A 25,163-nucleotide genomic window follows, 5' to 3' on the forward strand; every position below is an offset into this window, starting at 1 on the left:
CCAGAGCTTACTGCAGCACTCTGTGCACCACAGTAGGTTCACCTTGGCAACGAGGAAAAAATTTAGAGTGCTTAAGCACCATGTGCCACAGGCTCCCCAGAGAAGTGTTGGAGTCACCATCCCTGGAAGTGCTCCAAAAAATGAGAACACATGGAACTTTGGGGTACAGGTTTGGGGGGATGGTGATAGTGAATTGAAGGTTGCACTCCCTGATCTTGGAGGTTTTTCCAACCGTCATGTGCTTCACAGTTTATATTTTTGTCCCTGGAGATGATGCTCGGAGCTCTGCAATGGGTCCTTCTGTTGATGGGGAAATGTCATCCTCTGGACTTCCACATGGGGCTCAGTATTCCAATGAAAGGGATGTAATCCTCCTCACAGCACTGCAGAAACAAGAAATGCTGAGCCCCTTCAGGATGTGACAATGGCTGCTTAGATGTTGGTATCCACAAGAGCTACTTCAGCAGACCAAGGATATTCATAATTTCTGCTCCTCAAAGATCTGCTTTTGTCGCTTTTGTCTCCTGAGGGGTTCCAGACAAGTCATGCTACTGCTGTGGATTTAGAAACTGTAGGAAGCATAATTTGAACTTTTCTCACTTCAGAAGTTTAGAAAAACTTCTCAGTGAGTCACAGACAGATCGAAACAATTATCTCCTTCTTAAAGCAAATTTCATAGGCACTTCATCTATTTTCCCACATGTTAAGGATCTTTGCAAACCAGGGAATTCTGGTCTGAGCCCCAGCAGTCTGTGACCTCTGTCACTGACTGGCAGTGATTCACAAAGTCAAAAGTGCTACAGATTGCAAGCCAATGATCCCTACAGCTGTGGAAACATCACAAGGGGCTGCTCAGGCTGGGATTCACAGGAGGAGCCATTGGAGAACACCAAGAATGGACCAGCTAAGAGATGCTGCTGAAGGAGTACAACCTTCCCTGCAGCAACAGGTCTCATATAGGACAGCAAGAGAGGCTGCAGTCAGGTTCTGCTGTAATTTTGAAACACAGGGGATCAGAGGCAGATATCAGCAATGTCAGGTACAGAACCACAGAGCAGTCACACAGCTGCTCTGGGGCGTAGAAAGCCACTCTGGGGAAGGTCAAAGGCACTCGGTTTCCCTCAGGCCTGGGGAATGTCCCTGTAGCCAAGGGCCCCCAGGTCACACTGCACGCCTCGACAACTCTTCAGAGTCCTGCTTCATCTTTGCGTAGGTGGCAGGGCAGAACTGGGAATAGAGCTGAGCCAGCAGAGCCTGGGAGGGGATCTCTAACTTGGTCCCGTGGCTCAGTTTGTTCCATATGTGCACTGCATAGGTGTTCTTAAGGAGTTTCTGAAGCTCCAAGGCACTCACTGCCCCAAACAACTTCTTCCAGTTCTGCCAGGGAATAGGATAAACAACTTCTTGGGCAAGAGCACTCACACCTTTGCAGCTCATGCTCTTGATAGTCCTGATGGAGCACCACTTCTTGAAGACACGAGTTACGAGCCCTGGGCCCTGGTGCCCCCAGGCCCAGCCTTTGTAATTCTGCACAAAGTCCTGCATGCAAATCTCTATGAACTTGTGCTTGGCCTCAAAGGACAGAAAGGCTCCATTAAGTTCATCGTAGCACTGAATGCCAAGGGCATTAGTGAGGTTCTGTAAGTTTTTAAGCACAATGAAGTCTGTATCCAGGTAGATGCCACCAAATTTCCACATGAGGACAATCCTGCAGGCATCAGAGAGTACAGCTACAAAATGAGGCTCCTGTTGCCGCTGAGGCTGCAGGAACCACTGTGCCAGAGGTGTTCCAGAAAAGAGCTCTGTCAAGTCCAGGGGCAGGATTTCCACGTTGGGGAAGCAGCTGAGCAAGGAGAAAGCCCAGTGCTTGGGCAAGGAGCCATTCTCTTTGGCCAAGCCTTTCATGAGCACCACGACTCTTGATGCAGGGTGTGTCCTGGCTGCTGACTCCACAGAGCACGAGAACAGGTAACTTGGGGCAGTTTGCTCCGAGGTCTCCACAAAAAACACATTTCCTGTGGAAGGAGAGGGCCCACCAGCCATGTTGAGGGCAGAAGGCACATAGTGAGCACAGCTCATCTCAGCAGACAAACTGGAGGTGGGGACGCTGCTCTTTGGGTCCTCCCCGATGCCCCAGTACAGCTTGTGGTAGGCAAGGGATACGAACACAAAGATGAGGGTAAAAAGGGCACAGGGCTTGTGGCTCAGCACCACCCTGCTCAGGTTTAGGATGCAGCTGGGCATCCTGAGCTTTCTCTCTCCAGCCAGAGCCTGCTCTCCCGAGGCAGCCGTCATGATCTGAAGGGAAGGAAAAAAGAGAAAAACCTGACAGATGAGGCAGCAGAGTATGAGCCTTCCTTCACAAGCATGTGTGTCTCACCTTCATGGCAGTGCACAGCAAACTCTGGGAACACCATTAGAGAACTCATCTGTCACCCTCTAGAACTTCAGGTCACTGTCAACACGAGACATGAGACTCGTACGCAAAGCCCTGGCAGGAGGAAATAGCAATGTTCCTTGTGACCATTCCTGGAGCCCTCTCAACAGACACTGTGTGGAATTGCTGCCCACTGACAGCTGGTTATCACAAGGGGAGTTGTTTTCTCCTGACACACAACGTGTCCTTCCCCCAAACCAAACAGAAGTCTCATCCTTCCAGTTGCTGAGCTGGCACTTGCTGCCTTTGCAAACCAACCAGCTGCCCCTGCAGAGAGCCTGGCCCATTGTCCATGGCAGCATAGCCTGGCAGGATGGATGGAGAGTGGGAAAGGAATGGATGCAGGGCAACTCAGGCGGCAGATGTAGACAATAAGGTCAAGAAGTGCCTTTGGAAAGGGAGTTCCAAGGCTGCTTCCCAACCCTGCACAGGTCACACTGGCTCTGCTCTGCTCAGTTCTCTCTCTGGATCCTGCTGGTGGACAGACATTCCCTCCTCTCTCCTGCCCTTACCTTCCTTGCTTCTTCTGGCAAAAGGGAGGGTTGGAGTGGAAGAGATTTTTAACAAGGCAGCAACAAACAGGTAAGACAGTCTAGCTCCATCCTCAGCATTAGCATCATCATTGCTGCCCTTGCCTCTCCTGAAATCAAGGCACAGCAGAAGCAGCACCTCCTGTGCCCACCACAGGGCCCCAAAGTCAAGAGCACATGAAGAAGCTGTGAGGAAGGCTGTGGCTTTTAGGACCATTGGAAATGGTCTCAAGTGGGTCCAAGGGAGGTTAGAGTGGACATTACTCAGAATTTTACTCCCTGGAAGAGTTCCCAGGCATTGGCACAAGCTGCCCAAGAAAGCAGTGGAGCCACTGTCCCTGGAGGTATTTAACAGACACATAGGTGTGGCACTTAGGAACTGGGTTTAGTGGTGTTATGGCAGAGCGGGTTTTGAGGTTGGACGCAGGCAGTCGAAGATCTCTTCCACCCTAAAGCATTCCATCATTTCTCCTGCCTCCCTGAGCTCCATCTCCAGAGGCCTACCCTGCAGGACAGAAAGGTTCAGGAACCGGGAAAAGCTTTAGTCCAACAGCTGTAACCAAAGTGGCAGGGAACACGACAGAGCACCCAGGTGGCACGGTCCCATTTGTCATTGCTCCTTGATCACTGTGCCGGGCTCACATACGGAGCTTCCCCTGTGGCCAGAAGGGATTTGTCAGCCACACTGGGAGGCATCCAAATGTCAGAGCATGGAGCCACCACTCTGCACCAGGCACAGTGGGACAGAGGAGACACAAATGATGAGCTCTGGATCCCCAAAAAGTTTTCTCCTCCTGCACAGAAATGACAGCATGTGCTGTCTGTGCTACAGGCAGTCAAAGCCAGCCCACCCTGCCTTATACAGACCCCTCTACATTCCCCACGCTCCACACGACAGCTGGCTTAACTCTGTAAATAATTTTTTAGGCTGTTTAAAGCAAAGAGGCACAGACCACGTTAGAACAGTGCCTGTGCTGTAGAGAAGGCACAAAACTCACCTGTCCCTGCTTTCATGGATGCCACAGAATTCCCTCTTCAACAGGAAATGATATTTTTGAAATAAAAATCTGAGAGATGACTACTAATCTATGGTCTGCCACCTCCTTCTTCTGAAAAGGTACGATGACATATGGAGTCCAAACTTAAGGGAAAAAAAAAAGCGAAAGGGTGCAATAACATTTATGGGACCAGGAACAGAAGCAAAGGTCACACAGATGCACTGAGAACAAAAGAGTTAGTTAAAAAGTAATCAAAGAAAAAGGAGGAAATTGAAAACCCAATATTGCTGCACTTTGAGCTTTAGATTGCTGAGAAAATGGCTTCATTTGTATTCTCATCCTTTGCTAAAATTTCTCAGTGCTCACGCTGCTGCTGGGGCTGCCACAATTACTGAGCTGAGCCTTCCACAGAGCTGCCTGCTCCCACCCCAAGCCCCAAGTACAGCATGCCCCCTTGCAAACACACTCTTTTCATCAAATGCTTTACTTGTTCATTAAGATGTGTTCCCTCATATGGCAGGGACTTCAGGGAAGGATTTGGACAAATTCAGGTGTCCCTCATTCTGTGACAGCTCCTCCTTAACTCTGTGACCAAGGCAGGCTCACCTTCCCTTGCATGAGACTTTCTGGCACATTAATAAAATCCCTTCTTTATCAGTACAGCCACTAAATTCAGGGTCTGCTGCAGTTCCTCCTCAGCTGCCTGAAACAAATACTGCTCTGTAGTGTCCCAGACCTCTCTCCTCTCCCCAAATCCTTCCATGCACGGCAGCACCATGGATGGACTCACAACAACTCTCATCCCAACACAGGGACTCCACAACCACTCTGGGCTACCTGATCCAGTGTTTCACCAGCCTTCCTTTCATTCTAACGTGCCACACCACAAGGTGTGCCCATTGTGTCTCCTGCCATCTCTGCATTGAACAGAGGAGAGTCTCACTTGTGTCCTTCACCCACCCACCTGCCCACCTTCAGCCAGGTGTTTCACACCCTGAACACTCAGCCCAGCCTGCTCTAATCCAAGACAAGTCAGCAGAGCTCTCCCAGCCTCTCCTCATGCAATGTGTGCTCCAGGCCCCTTCTCGCCTTGGTGGGCCTTTGCCAGATTTGCTCCAGTACGGACGGGCCTCCCTCATCCTGGGATTCCTGAACCAGCCCTCCAGATGTGTCCCACCAGTGCTGAGTGGTGGGCAAGGATTTGCATTAGGGGGAGATGGATGACCCCACATCATCGACTGCCTACAACCTCAGTGGCATCTACAACTGACCAGGGGTCTGCTGGAATCCCACCCAGCAGACAGGAGACACTCCAGGAGGTTCCTGGAGCACGTGGAAGAGAACTTGCTGACACAGGTGGCAGGTGAGCCCACCAGGGAAGGTGTCCCAGAGGATCTGCTGTTTGCAAACTGAAGAGCACTGGGGGGAGGTGAGGGTGCCTGAGGCCATCTTGGGTACAGTGACCATGACACGATTTGATTTCAGTTCTCGGTGAAGGGAGCGAAGAAGGAGCAAGGGGGACAGCAAAACAACTGCCTTGGATTAGTGGAGGACAGGCTTTGGTCTGTTTGGACCATGGGATGAAAGAATCCCTTGGGAGGCAGTCCTGAGGGGCCAGGGAGCCCAGGAAGATGGAGGTTCCTCAGGAAGGAGGTCATAGAGGTAGAGAAGGAGCCAATTGCAATGTGCTGGAAGCTGGTTCAGGGAAGACTGGCTTGGTTGAACAGCAAGCTACCACTGGGGCTCAGGGAAGAACAGAGAGTTTAACAGCTCTGGAAGAAGGGTCAGGCAACTCAGGAAGATTACAAGGATGTCAGGAAGGTAATCAGAGAGAAGAACTAGAAAGGTAAAAGTTCAGCTAGAAGTCATTCTGGCTACCAGCAAAAAAGTTAAGAAAGAAATGCTTTTCCAAATGCATTAATACCAAAAAGAGGCCAAGGAGATTCTCCATCCTTTATTGCACGCTGGGTTGGGAACATAACATAACCTCCAGGGATGAGGAAAAGGCTGAGGCACTCAATGCATTCTTGACGTCAGCCTTTAACCAAAAGCCCAGTTAGCCTCCACACATCCATCCCCATGAGGGAGAAGACAGAAACAGGGAGCTGAACAACGTCCCCACCCTGCAGGAGGAAGTTGTCAGTGAGCTGCTGTGCTGCCCAGACATGCACAAGTCTAGGCAGATGCCATCCTTCTGCTTGGAGCTGGTGAAGCAGCCCACAATGCTCCAGTCTCCATTGTTTATCAGCAGTCCCGGTGAACTGGAGAGCTCCTGGGTGACTGGAGGTTGTCCAATGTGACATCCCTCTTGGAGAAGGCTTGGAAGGACGCCTGGGGGAACCAGAGGCCTGTCAGCCTGACCTCGTTGCCTGGGAAGGGTATGGACCAGATTACCTGGAGTGCAATGGCACCCTGTGTGCTGCACCACTGGGGCATCAGGCCCAGCCAGCACAAGTTCAGGCAGGTCCTGCTTGACTGACCCAACCTCCTTCTATGAGCAGCCAATGGATGGGGAAAGGCTGTGGATGTTGTGTACCGGGGCCTTCTAAAGCCTTTGACCACTGCTCCCACAGCACTCTCCTGGAGAGCATTGTCCTCTCAGCCCATGGATTTAACAGGTTCCCTGTTGGCTGGGAATGAAGTGCTTGGATGGCTGGGACCAGAGGGTGGCAGTGGAATTAATGCAGCTGGCCGTGGGTCACTGGTGCTGTGCCCCAGGGCCCACTGTCAGAGCCAGTCCCCTTTCATGTCCTTGAGGCTGAACAAGATCTGAAGTGCCAGGTCCTGCCCCTGGGTCACAAGCCCCAGCAGCTCCAGGCTGGGGAAGAGCCCAGCAGGAAAGGGCCTGGGCCTGCTGGCCCACAGTGCGTGCCCGGGTGTGCAAGAAGGCCAATGGCTGCTGGGCCGGGCCAGCAATGGTGTGGCCAGCAGGAGCAGGGCAGTGACTGTGCCCCTGCCACATGTGGGCACTGGGGAGGCCTCACCCCAAGGGCTGTGTCCAGTGCTGGGCCTGGCACTGCAGGATGGACACTGAGGGGCCGGAGCGTGTCCAGAGGGGGGAACGGAGCTGGGCAAGGGGCTGGAGCACAGGTCTTATGAGGACTGGCTGAGGGAGCTGGGGGTGTTTAACCTGGAGGAAAAGGAGGCTCAGGGGAGCTGTATTGCTCTCCACACCTCCCTGACAGGAGAGTGCAGCCAGTTGGGGGCCAGGCTCTGCTCCCAGGGAACAAGGGACAGGATGAGGGGAAATGAATAGAATGGTCTGGAATGGACAGGACGCTAAAGATCATCTTGTTCCACCCCTCCTGCCATGGCCACGGACACCTCCCACTATCGCAGGTTGATCGGAGCCCCATTCAACCTGGTCTTGGACACTTCCAGGGACGCAGGGGAAGCCACAGCTGCTCTGGGCACCCTGTACCCGAGTTTCAGCATCCGCACAGTGAAAAATTTCTCCCTTATATCCAACCTAAACCTGCTCTCTGTCACTGTGAAGCCATGCCCCCTTGTCCTGTCACTGCAGGCCTTTGCAAAGAGTCAGTCTGCATCTTTCCTTTAAGCTCCCTTCAGGCAGTGGAGGGCCATGATTAGGTCACCCCAAAGCCTTCTCTGCTCCAGGCAGAACATTCCCACTTCCCTCAGCCTTTCCTCCCAGCAGAGCTGCTCCATCCCTCTGATCTCCTCGGTGTCCCTGCTGTGCACTGGCTCCAGCAGCATCCTGTCCTTCCTGTGCTGGGATCCCAGAGCTTACTGCAGCACTCTGTGCACCACAGTAGGTTCACCTTGGCAACGAGGAAAAAATTTAGAGTGCTTAAGCACCATGTGCCACAGGCTCCCCAGAGAAGTGTTGGAGTCACCATCCCTGGAAGTGCTCCAAAAAATGAGAACACATGGAACTTTGGGGTACAGGTTTGGGGGGATGGTGATAGTGAATTGAAGGTTGCACTCCCTGATCTTGGAGGTTTTTCCAACCGTCATGTGCTTCACAGTTTATATTTTTGTCCCTGGAGATGATGCTCGGAGCTCTGCACTGGGTCCTTCTGTTGATGGGGAAATGTCATCCTCTGGACTTCCACATGGGGCTCAGTATTCCAATGAAAGGGATGTAATCCTCCTCACAGCACTGCAGAAACAAGAAATGCTGAGCCCCTTCAGGATGTGACAATGGCTGCTTAGATGTTGGTATCCACAAGAGCTACTTCAGCAGACCAAGGATATTCATAATTTCTGCTCCTCAAAGATCTGCTTTTGTCGCTTTTGTTTCCTGAGGGGTTCCAGACAAGTCATGCTACTGCTGTGGATTTAGAAACTGTAGGAAGCATAATTTGAACTTTTCTCACTTCAGAAGTTTAGAAAAACTTCTCAGTGAGTCACAGACAGATCGAAACAATTATCTCCTTCTTAAAGCAAATTTCATAGGCACTTCATCTATTTTCCCACATGTTAAGGATCTTTGCAAACCAGGGAATTCTGGTCTGAGCCCCAGCAGTCTGTGACCTCTGTCACTGACTGGCAGTGATTCACAAAGTCAAAAGTGCTACAGATTGCAAGCCAATGATCCCTACAGCTGTGGAAACATCACAAGGGGCTGCTCAGGCTGGGATTCACAGGAGGAGCCATTGGAGAACACCAAGAATGGACCAGCTAAGAGATGCTGCTGAAGGAGTACAACCTTCCCTGCAGCAACAGGTCTCATATAGGACAGCAAGAGAGGCTGCAGTCAGGTTCTGCTGTAATTTTGAAACACAGGGGATCAGAGGCAGATATCAGCAATGTCAGGTACAGAACCACAGAGCAGTCACACAGCTGCTCTGGGGCGTAGAAAGCCACTCTGGGGAAGGTCAAAGGCACTCGGTTTCCCTCAGGCCTGGGGAATGTCCCTGTAGCCAAGGGCCCCCAGGTCACACTGCACGCCTCGACAACTCTTCAGAGTCCTGCTTCATCTTTGCGTAGGTGGCAGGGCAGAACTGGGAATAGAGCTGAGCCAGCAGAGCCTGGGAGGGGATCTCTAACTTGGTCCCGTGGCTCAGTTTGTTCCATATGTGCACTGCATAGGTGTTCTTAAGGAGTTTCTGAAGCTCCAAGGCACTCACTGCCCCAAACAACTTCTTCCAGTTCTGCCAGGGAATAGGATAAACAACTTCTTGGGCAAGAGCACTCACACCTTTGCAGCTCATGCTCTTGATAGTCCTGATGGAGCACCACTTCTTGAAGACACGAGTTACGAGCCCTGGGCCCTGGTGCCCCCAGGCCCAGCCTTTGTAATTCTGCACAAAGTCCTGCATGCAAATCTCTATGAACTTGTGCTTGGCCTCAAAGGACAGAAAGGCTCCATTAAGTTCATCGTAGCACTGAATGCCAAGGGCATTAGTGAGGTTCTGTAAGTTTTTAAGCACGATGAAGTCTGTATCCAGGTAGATGCCACCAAATTTCCACATGAGGACAATCCTGCAGGCATCAGAGAGGACATGTAAAAAATGAGGTTCCTGTTGCCGCTGAGGCTGCAGGAACCACTGTGCCAGAGGTGTTCCAGAAAAGAGCTCTGTCAAGTCCAGGGGCAGGATTTCCACGTTGGGGAAGCAGCTGAGCAAGGAGAAAGCCCAGTGCTTGGGCAAGGAGCCATTCTCTTTGGCCAAGCCTTTCATGAGCACCACGACTCTTGATGCAGGGTGTGTCCTGGCTGCTGACTCCACAGAGCACGAGAACAGGTAACTTGGGGCAGTTTGCTCCGAGGTCTCCACAAAAAACACATTTCCTGTGGAAGGAGAGGGCCCACCAGCCATGTCGAGGGCAGAAGGCACATAGTGAGCACAGCTCCTCTCAGCAGACAAACTGGAGGTGGGGACACTGCTCTTTGGGTCCTCCCCGATGCCCCAGTACAGCTTGTGGTAGGCAAGGGATACGAACACAACGATGATTATAAACAGGGCAAAGGGCTTGTGGCTCAGCACCACCCTGCTCAGGTTTAGGATGCAGCTGGGCATCCTGAGCTTTCTCTCTCCCGCCAAAGCCTGCTCTCCCGAGGCAGCCGTCATGATCTGAAGGGAAGGAAAAAAGAGAAAAATCTGACAGATGAGGCAGCAGAGTATGAGCCTTCCTTCACAAGCATGTGTGTCCCACCTTCATGGCAGTGCACAGCAAACTCTGGGAACACCATTAGAGAACCCATCTGTCACCCTCTAGAACTTCAGGTCACTGACAACACGAGACAGTGGCAGGGGAAAATAGCAATGTTCCTTGGGACCATTCCTAGAGCCCTGTCAACAGACACTGTGTGGAATTGCTACCCACTGACAGCTGGTTATCACAAGGGGAGTTGTTTTCTCCTGACACACAACGTGTCCTTCCCCCAAACCAAACAGAAGTCTCATCCTTCCAGTTGCTGAGCTGGCACTTGCTGCCTTTGCAAACCAACCAGCTGCCCCTGCAGAGAGCCTGGCCCATTGTCCATGGCAGCATAGCCTGGCAGGATGGATGGAGAGTGGGAAAGGAATGGATGCAGGGCAGCTCAGGAGGCAGATGCAGACAATAAGGTCAAGAAGTGCCTTTGGAAAGGGAGTTCCAAGGCTGCTTCCCAACCCTGCACAGGTCACACTGGCTCTGCTCTGCTCAGTTCTCTCTCTGGATCCTGCTGGTGGACAGACATTCCCTCCGCTCTCCTGCCCTTACCTTCCTTGCTTCTTCTGGCAAAAGGGAGGGTTGGAGTGGAAGAGATTTTTAACAAGGCAGCAACAAACAGGTAAGACAGTCTAGCTCCATCCTCAGCATTAGCATCATCATTGCTGCCCTTTCCTCTCCTGAAATCGAGGCACAGCAGAAGCAGCACCTCCTGTGCCCACCACAGGGCCCCAAAGTCAACGGGCAAGAGCACATGAAGAAGCTGTGAGGCAGGCTGTGGCTTTTAGGACCATGGAAATGGTCTCAAGTGGGTCCAAGGGAGGTTAGAGTGGACATTACTCAGAATTTTACTCCCTGGAAGAGTTCCCAGGCAGTGGAACAAACTGCCCAAGAAAGCAGTGGAGCCACTGTCCCTGGAGGTATTTAACAGACACGTAGGTGTGGCACTTAGGAACTGGGTTTAGTGGTGTTATGGCAGAGCGGGTTTTGAGGTTGGACGCAGGCAGTCAAAGACCTCTTCCATCCTAAAGCATTCCATCATTTCTCCTGCCTCCCTGAGCTCCATCTCCAGAGCCCTACCCTGCAGGACAGGAAGGTTCAGGAAACGGGAAAAGCTTTAGTCCAACAGCTGTAACCAAAGTGGCAGGCAACACGACAGAGCACCCAGGTGGCACGGTCCCATTTGTCATTGCTCCTTGATCACTGTGCCGGGCTCACATACGGAGCTTCCCCTGTGGCCAGAAGGGACTTGTCAGCCACACTGGGAGGCATCCAAATGTCAGAGCATGGAGCCACCACTCTGCACCAGGCACAGTGGGACAGAGGAGACACAGCCAATACACAAATGCTCAGCGCGGGATCCCCAGAAAGTTTTCTCCTCCCACACAGAAATGCCAGCATGTGCTGCCCGTGCTACAGGCAGTCAAGGCCAGCCCACCCTGCCTTATACAGACCCCTCTACATTCCCCACGCTCCACACGACAGCTGGCTAAACTCTGTAAATAATTTTTTAGGCTGTTGAAAGCAAAGAGGCACAGACTAGGTAAGAACAGAGCCCGTGCTGTAGAGAAGGCACAAAACTCACCTGTCCCTGCTTTCAAGATACGACAGAATTCCCTCTTGAGCAGGAAATGATATTTATGAAATAAAAATCTGAGAGATGACTACTAATCTATGGTCTGCCACCTCCGTCTTCTGAAAAGGAACGATGACATATGGAGTCCAAACATCAGGGGCAAAAAAACCAGGGAGGGTGCAATAACATTTATCGGACCAGGAACAGAAGCAAAGGTCACACAGATGCACTGAGAACAAAAGAGTTTGTTAAAAAGTAATTAAAGAAAAAGGAGGAAAGTGAAAACTCACAGCTGCTACATTTTGAGCTTTAGGCTGCTGGGAAAATGGCTTGATTTGTTTTCTCCTCTTTTGCTAAAATTTCCCAGTGCTCACACTGCTGCTGGGGCTGCCACAATTACTGAGCTGAGCCTTCCACAGAGCTGCCTGCTCCCACCCCAAGCCCCAAGTACAGCATGCCCCCTTGCAAACACACTTTTTTCATCAAATGCTTTACTCGGTCATTAGGCAGTGCACTCTCATATGCCAGGGACTTCAGGGAAGGACTTGGCCAAATTCAGGTGTCCCTCATTCTGTGACAGCTCCCCTTGACCCTGTGATCAAGGGAGGTTCACCTTCCCCTGCATGAGACTTGCAGGCACATTAATAAAATCCCTCCTTTATCAGTAGAGCCACTAAATTCAGGGTCTGCTGCAGTTCCTCTTCAGCTGCCTGAAACAAATACTGCTCTGTAGTGTCCCAGACCTCTCTCCTCTCCCCAAATCCTTCCATGCACGGCAGCACCATGGATGGACTCACATCAACTCTCATCCCAACACAGGGACTCCACAACCACTCTGGGCTCCCTGATCCAGTGTTTCACCAGCCTTCCTTTCATTCTAACTTGCCACACCTCAAGGTGTGCCCATTGTGTCTCCTGCCATCTCTGCATTGAACAGAGGAGAGTCTCGCTTGTGTCCTTCACCCACCCACCCGCCCACCTTCAGCCAGGTGTTTCACACCCTGAACACTCAGCCCAGCCTGCTCTAGTCCAAGACAAGTCAGCAGAGCTCTCCCAGCCTCTCCTCATGCAATGTGTGCTCCAGGCCCCTTCTGACCTTGGTGGCCCTTTGCCAGATTTGCTCCAGTACAGACGGGCCTCCCTCATCCTGGGATTCCTGAACCAGCCCTCCAGGTGTGTCCCATCAGTGCTGAGTGGTGGGCGAGGATTTGCATTAGGGGGAGATGGATGACCCCACATCATCGACTGCCTACAACCTCATTGGCATCTACAACTGACCAGGGGTCTGCTGGAATCCCACCCAGCAGACAGGAGACACTCCAGGAGGTTCCTGGAGCACGTGGAAGAGAACTTGCTGACACAGGTGGCAGGTGAGCCCACCAGGGAAGGTGTCCCAGAGGATCTGCTGTTTGCAAACTGAGGAGCACTGGGGGGAGGTGAGGTTGCCTGAGGCCATCTTGGGTACAGTGACCGTGACACGATTTGATTTCAGTTCTCGGTGAAGGGAGGGTAGACAGAGGAAGGGGGACAGCAAAACAACTGCCTTGGATTAGTGGAGGACAGGCTTTGGTCTGTTTGGACCATGGGATGAAAGAATCCCTTGGGAGGCAGTCCTGAGGGGCCAGGGAGCCCAGGAAGATGGAGGTTCCTTAGGAAGGAGGCCATAGAGGTAGAGAAGGAGCCAATTGCAATGTGCTGGAAGCTGGTTCAGGGCAGACTGGCTTGGATGAAGATCAAGCTTCCACTGGGGCTCAGGGAAGAACAGAGAGTTTAACAGCTCTGGAAGAAGGGTCAGGCAACTCAGGAAGACTACAAGGATGTCAGGAAGGTAATCAGAGAGAAGAACTAGAAAGGTAAAAGTTCAGCTAGAAGTCAATCTGGCAACCAGCATAAAAGTTAGGAAAGAAATGCTTTTAATTAATTAATTCATACCAAAAAGAGGCCAAGGAGATTCTCCATCCTTTATTGCACGCTGGGTTGGGAACATAACATAACCTCCAGGGATGAGGAAAAGGCTGAGGCACTCAATGCATTCTTGACGTCAGCCTTTAACCAAAAGCCCAGTTAGCCTCCACACATCCATCCCCATGAGGGAGAAGACAGAAACAGGGAGCTGAACAACGTCCCCACCCTGCAGGAGGAAGTTGTCAGTGAGCTGCTGTGCTGCCCAGACATGCACAAGTCTAGGCAGATGCCATCCTTCTGCTGGGAGCTGGTGAAGCAACCCACAATGCTCCAGTCTCCATTGTTTATCAGCAGTCCCGGTGAACTGGAGAGCTCCTGGGTGACTGGAGGTTGTCCAACGTGACATCCCTCTTGGAGAAGGCTTGGAAGGACGCCTGGGGAACCAGAGGCCTGTCAGCCTGACCTCGTTGCCTGGGAAGGGTATGGACCAGATTACCTGGAGTGCAATGGCACCCTGTGTGCTGCACCACTGGGGCGTCAGGCCCAGCCAGCACAAGTTCAGGCAGGTCCTGCTTGACTGACCCAACCTCCTTCTATGAGCAGCCAATGGATGGGGAAAGGCTGTGGATGTTGTGTACCGGGGCCTTCTAAAGCCTTTGACCACTGCTCCCACACCGCTCTCCTGGAGAGCATTGTCCTCTCAGCCCATGGATTTAACAGGTTCCCTGTTGGCTGGGAATGAAGTGCTTGGATGGCTGGGACCAGAGGGTGGCAGTGGAATTAATGCAGCTGGCCGTGGGTCACTGGTGCTGTGCCCCAGGGCCCACTGACAGAGCCAGTCCCCTTTCATGTCCTTGAGGCTGAACAAGATCTGAAGTGCCAGGTCCTGCCCCTGGGTCACAAGCCCCAGCAGCTCCAGGCTGGGGAAGAGCCCAGCAGGAAAGGGCCTGGGCCTGCCGGCCCACAGTGCGTGCCCGGGTGTGCAAGAAGGCCAATGGCTGCTGGGCCGGGCCAGCAATGGTGTGGCCAGCAGGAGCAGGGCAGTGACTGTGCCCCTGCCACATGTGGGCACTGGGGAGGCCTCACCCCAAGGGCTGTGTCCAGTGCTGGGCCTGGCACTGCAGGATGGACACTGAGGGGCCGGAGCCTGTCCAGAGGGGGGAACTGAGCTGGGCAAGGGGCTGGAGCACAGGTCTGATGAGGAGCGGCTGAGGGAGCTGGGGTTGTTTAACCTGGAGGAAAAGGAGGCTCAGGGGAGCTGTATTGCTCTTCACACCTCCCTGACAGGAGGGTGCAGCCAGCTGGGGGCCAGGCTCTGCTCCCAGGGAACAAGGGACAGGATGAGGGGAAATGAATAGAATGGTCTGGAATGGACAGGACGCTAAAGATCATCTTGTTCCACCCCTCCTGCCATGGCCACGGACACCTCCCACTATCCCAGGTTGATCGGAGCCCCATTCAACCTGGTCTTGGACACTTCCAGGGGCCCAGCGGCAGCCACAGCTGCTCTGGGCACCCTGTACCCGAGTTTCAGCATCCGCACAGTGAAAAATTTCTCCCTTATATCCAACCTAAACCTGCTCTCTGTCACTGTGAAGCCATGCCCCCTTGTCCTGTCACTGCAGGCCTTTGCAAAGAGTCAGTTTGCATCTTTCCTTTAAGCTCCCTTCAGGCAGTGGAGGGCCATGATTAGGTGACCCCAAAGCCTTCTCTGCTCCAGGCAGAACATTCCCACTTCCCTCAACCTTTCCTCCCAGCAGAGCTGCTCCATCCCTCTCAGCTGTGTCCTTGCTGTGCACTGGCTCCAGCAGCACCCTGTCCTTCCTGTGCTGGGATCCCAGAGCTGGCTGCAGCACTCTGTGCACCACAGTAGGTTACCTTGGCCACAAGGAATAAATTCAGAGTCCTTTAGCACCATGTGCCACAGGCTCCCCAGGGATGTGGAGGAGTCAGCATCCCTGGAAGTACTCCAAAAAATGAGAACACGTGGCACTTTGGGGTACAGGTTTGTGGGTATGGTGATAGTGAATTGAAGGTTGCACTCCCTGATCTTGGACGTCTTTTCCAACCTTCATGTGCTTCAGAATTTTTATTTTTGTGTCTGGAGACTATTGGAATATGAATCCCAATATTACTCATTAGATTGTGCCTGGGCCAGTCTGACCCTTGCTGCCGGGCCCAAGGCGGCATTTGTGGTGCTATCTCACCCAAGAGATACTTTTAGCTTGCTGGAGATTGCAGCTGGGCACTGAACAAGTCCAGTCTTGTTAGGAACTCCATTTACTTCAGGAGGAAAGCTTCAGGCGATGGTGAAGAGGAAAAGGAGACGGATTCTGCTGGAGGGTTTATATCCAGAGGTTTATTCCATGGTTACAGAGGTCTGAATGCAGCCAACTGCTCCAACAGAATCTCGACCGCATGGCTCGATTTACCTTTTAATCTCAGGGACAGGGGAAGGGGAGGGGACAGGTGAGCCCAACCAGGTGGAAAGGGCAGGGTCTCAAGGGACGAGGGACACCTAGACAGGCCAATGACCCCCAGGCCTGAGGGGCATCCTTTGAACTTGACCAACCACACGACGCCTTGCTGGAATGTTAAGCCTGATTGACAGGACTCACTCAGCATGGGGGCAAGGGGGAAGGGAGAGAGGTATAGGCACACCTGGGAAGGGGCCCAGAAGTCTAAAAGAGGCTATTATAACACACTGCAACAGGAGACGATGCTCGGAGCCCTGCACTGGGTCCTTCTGTTGATAGGGAAATGTCAACCTCTGGACTTCCACATGGGGTTCAATATTCCAATGAAAGGGTTGTTATCCTCCTCACAGCACTGCAGAAACAAGAAATGCTGAACCCCTTCAGAATGTGACAATGGCTGCTTAGATGTTGGTATCCACAAGAGCTACTTCAGCAGACCAAGGATATTCATAATTTCTGCTCCTCAAAGATCTGCTTTTGTCTCTTTTGTTGCCTGAGGGGTTCTAGACAAGTCATGCCACTGCTGTGGATTTAGAAACTGTAGGAAGCATAATTTGAACTTCTCTCACTACAGAAGTTTAGAACAACTTCGCAGTGAGTCACAGACAGATCGAAACAGTTATCTGCTTCTTAAAGCAAATTTCATAGGCACTTCATCTATTTTCCCACATGTTAAGGATCTTTGCCAACCAGGGAATTCTGATCTGAGCCCCAGCAGTCTGTGAACTCTGTCACTGACTGGCAGTGATTCACAAAGTCAGAAATGCTACAGATTGCAAGCCAATGATCCCTACAGCTGTGGAAACATCACAAGGGGCTGCTCAGGCTGGGATTCAGAGGAGGAGCCACTGGGGAACACCAAGAATGGACCAGCTGAGAGATGCTGCTGAAGGAGTACAACCTTCCCTGCAGCAACAGGTCTCATATAGGACAGCAAGAGAGGCTGCAGTCAGGTTCTGCTGTAAATTTGAAACACAGGGGATCAGAGGCAGATATCAGCAATGTCAGGTACAGAACCACAGAGCAGTCACACAGCTGCTCTGGGGCGTAGAAAGCCACTCTGGGGAAGGTCAAAGGCACTCGGTTTCCCACAGGACTGGGGAAATGTCCCTGCAGCCAAGGGCCCCCAGGTCACACTGCACGCCTTGACAACTCTTCAGAGTCCTGCTTCATCTTTGCGTAGGTGGCAGGGCAGAACTGGGAATAGAGCTGAGCCAGCAGAGCCTGGGAGGGGATCTCTAACTTGGTCCCGTGGCTCAGTTTGTTCCATATGTGCACTGCATAGGTGTTCTTAAGGAGTTTCTGAAGCTCCAAGGCACTCACTGTCTCAAACAACTTCTTCCAGTTCTGCCAGGGAATAGGATAAACAACTTCTTGGGCAAGAGCACTCACACCTTTGCAGCTCATGCTCTTGATAGTCCTGATGGAGCACCACTTCTTGAAGACACGAGTTAGGAGCTCTGGGCCTTGGTGCCCCCAGACCCAGCCATTGTAATTCTGCACAAAGTCCTGCATGCAAATCTCTATGAACTTGTGCTTGGCCTCAAAGGACAGAAAGGCTCCATTCAGTACACTGTCACCCTGAATGCCAAGGGCATTAGTGAGGTTCTGTAAGTTCTTAAGCACGATGAAGTCTGTATCCAGGTAGATGCCACCAAATTTCCACATGAGGACAATCCTGCAGGCATCAGAGAGGACATGTAAAAAATGAGGTTCCTGTTGCCGCTGAGGCTGCAGGAACCACTGTGCCAGAGGTGTTCCAGAAAAGAGCTCTGTCAAGTCCAGGGGCAGGATTTCCACGTTGGGGAAGCAGCTGAGCAAGGAGAAAGCCCAGTGCTTGGGCAAGGAGCCATTCTCTTTGGCCAAGCCTTTCATGAGCACCACGACTCTTGATGCAGGGTGTGTCCTGGCTGCTGACTCCACAGAGCACGAGAACAGGTAACTTGGGGCAGTTTGCTCCGAGGTCTCCACAAAAAACACATTTCCTGTGGAAGGAGAGGGCCCACCAGCCATGTTGAGGGCAGAAGGCACATAGTGAGCACAGCTCCTCTCAGCAGACAAACTGGAGGTGGGGACACTGCTCTTTGGGTCCTCCCCGATGCCCCAGTACAGCTTGTGGTAGGCAAGGGATACGAACACAACGATGATTATAAACAGGGCAAAGGGCTTGTGGCTCAGCACCACCCTGCTCAGGTTTAGGATGCAGCTGGGCATCCTGAGCTTTCTCTCTCCCGCCAAAGCCTGCTCTCCCGAGGCAGCCGTCATGATCTGAAGGGAAGGAAAAAAGAGAAAAATCTGACAGATGAGGCAGCAGAGTATGAGCCTTCCTTCACAAGCATGTGTGTCCCACCTTCATGGCAGTGCACAGCAAACTCTGGGAACACCATTAGAGAACCCATCTGTCACCCTCTAGAACTTCAGGTCACTGACAACACGAGACATGAGACTCGTACGCAAAGCCCTGGCAGGAGGAAATAGCAATGTTCCTTGTGACCATTCCTGGAGCCCTCTCAACAGACACTGTGTGGAATTGCTGCCCACTGACAGCTGGTTATCACAAGGGGAGTTGTTTTCTCCTGACACACAACGTGTCCTTCCCCCAAACCAAACAGAAGTCTCATCCTTCCAGTTGCTGAGCTGGCACTTGCTGCCTTTGCAAACCAACCAGCTGCCCCTGCAGAGAGCCTGGCCCATTGTCCATGGCAGCATAGCCTGGCAGGATGGATGGAGAGTGGGAAAGGAATGGATGCAGGGCAGCTCAGGAGGCAGATGCAGACAATAAGGTCAAGATGTGCCTTTGGAAAGGGAGTTCCAAGGCTGCTTCCCAACCCTGCACAGGTCACAGTGGCTCTGCCCTGCTCAGTTCTCTCTCTGGATCCTGCTGGTGGACAGACATTCCGTCCGCTCTCCTGCCCTTACCTTCCTTGCTTCTTCTGGCAAAAGGGAGGGTTGGAGTGGAAGAGATTTTTAACAAGGCAGCAACAAACAGGTAAGACAGTCTAGCTCCATCCTCAGCATTAGCATCATCATTGCTGCCCTTGCCTCTCCTGAAATCGAGGCACAGCAGAAGCAGCACCTCCTGTGCCCACCACAGGGCCCCAAAGTCAACGGGCAAGAGCACATGAAGAAGCTGTGAGGCAGGCTGTGGCTTTTAGGACCATGGAAATGGTCTCAAGTGGGTCCAAGGGAGGTTAGAGTGGACATTACTCAGAATTTTACTCCCTGGAAGAGTTCCCAGGCAGTGGAACAAACTGCCCAAGAAAGCAGTGGAGCCACTGTCCCTGGAGGTATTTAACAGACACGTAGGTGTGGCACTTAGGAACTGGGTTTAGTGGTGGACTTGGCAGAGCGGGTTTTGAGGTTGGACGCAGGCAGTCAAAGACCTCTTCCATCCTAAAGCATTCCATCATTTCTCCTGCCTCCCTGAGCTCCATCTCCAGAGCCCTACCCTGCAGGACAGGAAGGTTCAGGAAACGGGAAAAGCTTTAGTCCAACAGCTGTAACCAAAGTGGCAGGCAACACGACAGAGCACCCAGGTGGCACGGTCCCATTTGTCATTGCTCCTTGATCACTGTGCCTGGCTCACATCTTCCCCTGTGGCCAGAAGGGACTTGTCAGCCACACTGGGAGGCATCCAAATGTCAGAGCATGGAGCCACCACTCTGCACCAGGCACAGTGGGACAGAGGAGACACAGCCAATACACAAATGATGAGCTCTGGATTCCCAGAAAGTTTTCTCCTCCCACACAGAAATGCCAGCATGTGCTGCCAGTGCTACAGGCAGCCAAAGCCAGCCCACCCTGCCTTATACAGACCCCTCTACATTCCCCACGCTCCACACAACAGCTGGCTTAACTCTGTAAATAATTTTTTAGGCTGTTGAAAGCAAAGAGGTACAGACCAGGTTAGAACAGAGCCCGTGCTGTAGAGAAGGCACAAAACTCACCTGTCCCTGCTTTCAGGATACCACAGAATTCTCTCTTCAACAGGAAAAGTTATTTATGAAATTAAAATCTGAGAGATGACTACTCCTCTGTGGCCTGCCACCTCCTTCTTCTGAGTAGGAACGATGACATATGGAGTCCAAACATCAGGGGAAAAAAACTGGGGAGTGTGCAATAACATTTATGGGACCAGGGACAGAAGCAAATGTCACACAGATGCACTGTGAACAAACAAGGTAGTTAAAAAGTAATTAAAGAAAAAGGAGGAAAGTGAAAACCCACAGTTGCTACACTTTGAGCTTTAGAGTGCTGAGAAAATGGCTTCATTTGTTTTCTCATCCTTTGCTAAAATTTCCCAGTGCTCACGCTGCTGCTGGGGCTGCCACAATTACTGAGCTGAGCCTTCCACAGAGCTGCCTGCTCCCACCCCAAGCCCCAAGTACAGCATGCCCCCTTGCAAACACACTCTTTTCACCAAATGCTTTAATCATTCATTAGGGAGTGCACTCTCATATGCCAGGGACTTCAGGGAAGGACTTGGCCAAATTCAGGTGTCCCTCATTCTGTGACAGCTCCCCCTTGACCCTGTGATCAAGGGAGGCTCACCTGCCCTTGCATGAGACTTGCAGGCACATTAATAAAATCCCTCCTTTATCAGTAGAGCCACTAAATTCAGGGTCTGCTGCAGTTCCTCCTCAGCTGCCTGAAACAAATACTGCTCTGTAGTGTCCCAGACCTCTCTCCTCTCCTCTCCCCAAATCCTTCCATGCACGGCAGCACCATGGATGGACTCACAACAACTCTCGTCCCAGCACAGGGACTCCACAACCACTCTGGGCTACCTGATCCAGTGTTTCACCAGTCATCCTTTCATTCTAGCTTGCCACACTTCAAGGTGTGCCCATTGTGTCTCCTGCCATCTCTGCATTGAACAGAGGACAGTCTTACTTGTGTCCTTCACCCACCCACCCACCCACCTTCAGCCAGGTGTTTCACACCCTGAACACTCAGCCCAGCCTGCTCTAGTCCAAGACAAGTCAGCAGAGCCCTCCCAGCCTCTCCTCATGCAATGTGTGCTCCAGGCCCCTTCTCACCTTGGTGGCCCTTTGCCAGATTTGCTCCAGTACGGATGGGCCTCCCTCATCCTGGGATTCCTGAACCAGCCCTCCAGGTGTGTCCCATCAGTGGTGAGTGGTGGGCGAGGATTTGCATTAGGGGGAGATTGATAACCCCACATCATCGACTGCCTACAACCTCAGTGGCATCTACAACTGACCAGGGGTCTGCTGGAATCCCACCCAGCAGACAGGAGACACTCCAGGAGGTTCCTGGAGCACGTGGAAGAGAACTTGCTGACACAGGTGGCAGGTGAGCCCACCAGGGAAGGTGTCCCAGAGGATCTGCTGTTTGCAAACAGAGGAGCACTGGGGGGAGGTGAGGTTGCCTGAGGCCATCTTGGGTACAGTGACCATGGCATGATTTGATTTCAGTTCTCGGTGAAGGGAGGGTAGATGGAGGAAGGGGGTCAGCAAAACAACTGCCTTGGATTTGTGGAGGACAGGCTTTGGTCTGTTTGGACCATGGGATGAAAGAATCCCTTGGGAGGCAGTCCTGAGGGGCCAGGGAGCCCAGGAAGATGGAGGTTCCTCAGGAAGGAGGTCATAGAGGTAGAGAAGGAGCCAATTGCAATGTGCTGGAAGCTGGTTCAGGGAAGACTGGCTTGGGTGAACAGCAAGCTTCCACTGGGGCTCACGGAAGAACAGAGAGTTTAGCAGCTCTGGAAGAAGGGTCAGGCAACTCAGGAAGACTACAAGGATGTCAGGAAGTTAATCAGAGAGAAGAACTAGAAAGGTAAAAGTTCAGCTAGAAGTCAATCTGGCCACCAGCATAAAAGTTAAGAAAGAAATGCTTTTCCAAATGCATTAATACCAAAAAGAGGCCAAGGAGATTCTCCATCCTTTATTGCATGCTGGGGTGGGAACATAACATAACATAACATAACCTCCAAGGATGAGGAAAAGGCTGAGGCACTCAATGCATTCTTGACGTCAGCCTTTAACCAAAAGCCCAGTTAGCCTCCGCATATCAAATCCCCATGAGGGAGAAGACAGAAACAGGGAGCTGAACAATGTCCCCACTCTGCAGGAGGAAGTTGTCAGTGAGCTGCTGTGCTGCCCAGACATGCACAAGTCTAGGCAGATGCCACCCTTCTGCTGGGAGCTGGTGAAGCAACCCACAATGCTCCAGTCTCCATTGTTTATCAGCAGTCCCAGTGAACTGGAGAGCTCCTGGGTGACTGGAGGTTGTCCAATGTGACATCCCTCTTGGAGAAGGCTTGGAAGGACACCTGGGGGAACCAGAGGCCTGTCAGCCTGACCTCGTTGCCTGGGAAGGGTATGGACCAGATTACCTGGAGTGCAATGGCACCCTGTGTGCTGCACCACTGGGGCATCAGGCCCAGCCGGCACAAGTTCAGGCAGGTCCTGCTTGACTGACCCAACCTCCTTCTATGAGCAGCCAATGGATGGGGAAAGGCTGTGGATGTTGTGTACCGGGGCCTTCTAAAGCCTTTGACCACTGCTCCCACAGCGCTCTCCTGGAGAGCATTGTCCTCTCAGCCCATGGATTTAACAGGTTCCCTGTTGGCTGGGAATGAAGTGCTTGGATGGCTGGGACCAGAGGGTGGCAGTGGAATTAATGCAGCTGGCCGTGGGTCACTGGTGCTGTGCCCCAGGGCCCACTGTCAGAGCCAGTCCCCTTTCATGTTCTTGAGGCTGAACAAGATCTGAAGTGCCAGGTCCTGCCCCTGGGTCACAAGCCCCAGCAGCTCCAGGCTGGGGAAGAGCCCAGCAGGAAAGGGCCTGGGCCTGCCGGCCCACAGTGCGTGCCCGGGTGTGCAAGAAGGCCAATGGCTGCTGGGCCGGGCCAGCAATGGTGTGGCCAGCAGGAGCAGGGCAGTGACTGTGCCCCTGCCACATGTGGGCACTGGGGAGGCCTCACCCCAAGGGCTGTGTCCAGTGCTGGGCCTGGCACTGCAGGAGGGACACTGAGGGGCCGGAGCCTGTCCAGAGGGGGGAACTGAGCTGGGCAAGGGGCTGGAGCACAGGTCTGATGAGGAGCGGCTGAGGGAGCTGGGGTTGTTTAACCTGGAGGAAGAGGAGGCTCAGGGGAGCTGTATTGCTCTTCACACCTCCCTGACAGGAGGGTGCAGCCAGCTGGGGGCCAGGCTCTGCTCCCAGGGAACAAGGGACAGGATGAGGGGAAATGAATAGAATGGTCTGGAATGGACAGGACGCTAAAGATCTTCTTGTTTTACTCCTTCTGCCAAGGAGAGGGACAGTTCCCACTATCCCAGGTTGCTCGGACCCCCATTCAACCTGGTCTTGGACACTTCCAGGGACGCAAGGGCAGCCACAGCTGCTCTGGGCACCCTGTGTCACGGCCTCAGCACCCTCAGAGGGAAGAATTTCTCCCTTATATCCAACCTAAACCTGCTCTCTGTCACTGTCACAAGGGGGAAGCCATTCCCCCTTGTCCTGTCACTGCAGGCCTTTGCAAAGAGTCAGTCTGCATCTTTCCTTTAAGCTCCCTTCAGGCAGTGGAGGGCCATGATTAGGTCACCCCAAAGCCTTCTCTGCTGTTTTGCGGAGAAAAGAAGAAACCGCACAACTTTATAAAAGTTGTAAAGCCCAGTATGTTTATTTACGGCGACGGACGCATACGGAGAAAATTCTCCTCAAAAGGCATGCGTGCCCCTGAAGATCTCAGGTCTCCTTTTATCCCCCCTTCCAAATGCATATGCATACAGCTTCACAATAGGTTCATACATATTCATTCCGTGGGACATTTATCGCCAGTTCTCCTTTATCAAAGGAATTCTTAGGTCGTGGGCAAATTGACCTTGTGGTCATTTCTGTTTTTCTTTCTCTGTCATCTTGCTGTCTCTGGCATCTGACTTTTCCTTCAGCTTTGGCCTCACAAACTTTTCACCTCTCTTAGACACTTCACCTAATTCAGAATGGATCTCTACTCTGTCTCATTCCCCCCTTTCCTAGGAAATAATAAATTCTTTTACTTAATGAAAACTCTCATGACAATAAGTGTCTTTTAATGCTCCACCATGTACGTTTGATAAATAGGTTAATACAGCTATTCATTGGTGTATTCTCCAGTCCCAAATTAACAATATAATAGATAATCCTAATCTTATCCCAACTAATAATAGTAAAACTACAATGGGGTGGCACAACTTATTAAAGATTCCATTTGTAGTTGGTGTCCACCCAAAGATCACATCCCATCAGCGATGATCCATATTTTGTTTTATTCTTTGTAGAACTCTGGTTATCTCCTTTGTATCATGTTGGATAGTAATTAAGGTTTTCTTTCTACTTTCTTGGATTTTCTTTTAAGATCTCCAATGGGCCTTGGTGCTTAATTAATGGTTTTACTAATGTAGGGTTCATCCCAATAGGAGTAGGTGGTAGTCTGTGATACATCGTGTAGTTAGCTCTAATCAGCTGGTGGGATGTCACTGGGGCCAAGTACAAAAAATCACACCCGATAATCTTAACAAAATTACAAATACAGAAATTAGAATGATTTCTACTAGACAGAATAAAACCATTGCTATCAATTTTTACAGCAGCACAGGAGCACAGGCAGCTCTCAGACATATACACCCTTTTCCAGTATATACGAGCACAGTTTTCTGGTCAGTGACTGGATGAATTTCAAAGTGGCAAATACTCTGTTCAGTGTCCAAACACATCAGTTTACTGTCTGCCACTTTTCGTTCATCTCTTCATGCACACACTCTATGTTCTGAAGGATAGAGTATTGTTTTTTCATGGTTTAATCCTAGGGCAACGATGGGATGGATAACATAAACAGTAGCATTATGTATGGTAAGCACAAAGGCAGTGGCCACATTAGAAACAGGATCATAGGTGAAATTCACCATAGTCCACCAGGATTGAAACTTCCTTTCAAAATCAATTGCATTATCCCACACAATTTTCTGAATTTCAGCTGGAAAATTACCTTCACCCCCTTCCCGTATGATCAGAGCTGCTGTTGCCTGCATCCATAACTGTGCTTGTATACAACTGAAAGCTAAAGACACATTATCTTGAACTGTACTAAGTGTTTCTACTATTAACTTGTGGTTTTGGTCCC

At 51.7% G+C, this 25,163-nt stretch overlaps 1 protein-coding gene and 2 pseudogenes across 1 annotated transcript; all 3 read right to left on the reverse strand.

The window, feature by feature from the left end:
* Positions 1-979: 979 nt before the first annotated feature.
* LOC134417988 (lactosylceramide 4-alpha-galactosyltransferase-like) lies at positions 980-2,298 on the reverse strand. The gene has a single exon (XM_063155843.1). It carries the CDS (start codon positions 2,293-2,295, stop codon positions 1,162-1,164), a length of 1,134 nt encoding a protein of 377 aa, XP_063011913.1. The 5' UTR covers positions 2,296-2,298; the 3' UTR covers positions 980-1,161.
* A 6,310-nt stretch (positions 2,299-8,608) lies between these two features.
* Positions 8,609-10,838, reverse strand: LOC134417989 (lactosylceramide 4-alpha-galactosyltransferase-like; annotated as a pseudogene).
* A 5,998-nt stretch (positions 10,839-16,836) lies between these two features.
* On the reverse strand, positions 16,837-19,163 carry LOC134417990 (lactosylceramide 4-alpha-galactosyltransferase-like; annotated as a pseudogene).
* Between the last annotated feature and the right edge of the window lie 6,000 nt (positions 19,164-25,163).

Source organism: Melospiza melodia, chromosome 4 (genome assembly GCF_035770615.1).
Source record: "Melospiza melodia melodia isolate bMelMel2 chromosome 4, bMelMel2.pri, whole genome shotgun sequence".
Taxonomy (NCBI): Eukaryota; Metazoa; Chordata; class Aves; order Passeriformes; family Passerellidae; genus Melospiza; species Melospiza melodia.

Bases quoted from the DNA above. Each gene is read 5' to 3' on its own strand.
- LOC134417988 (XM_063155843.1), bottom strand. From the start codon at position 2,295: ATGACGGCTGCCTCGGGAGAGCAGGCTCTGGCTGGAGAGAGAAAGCTC.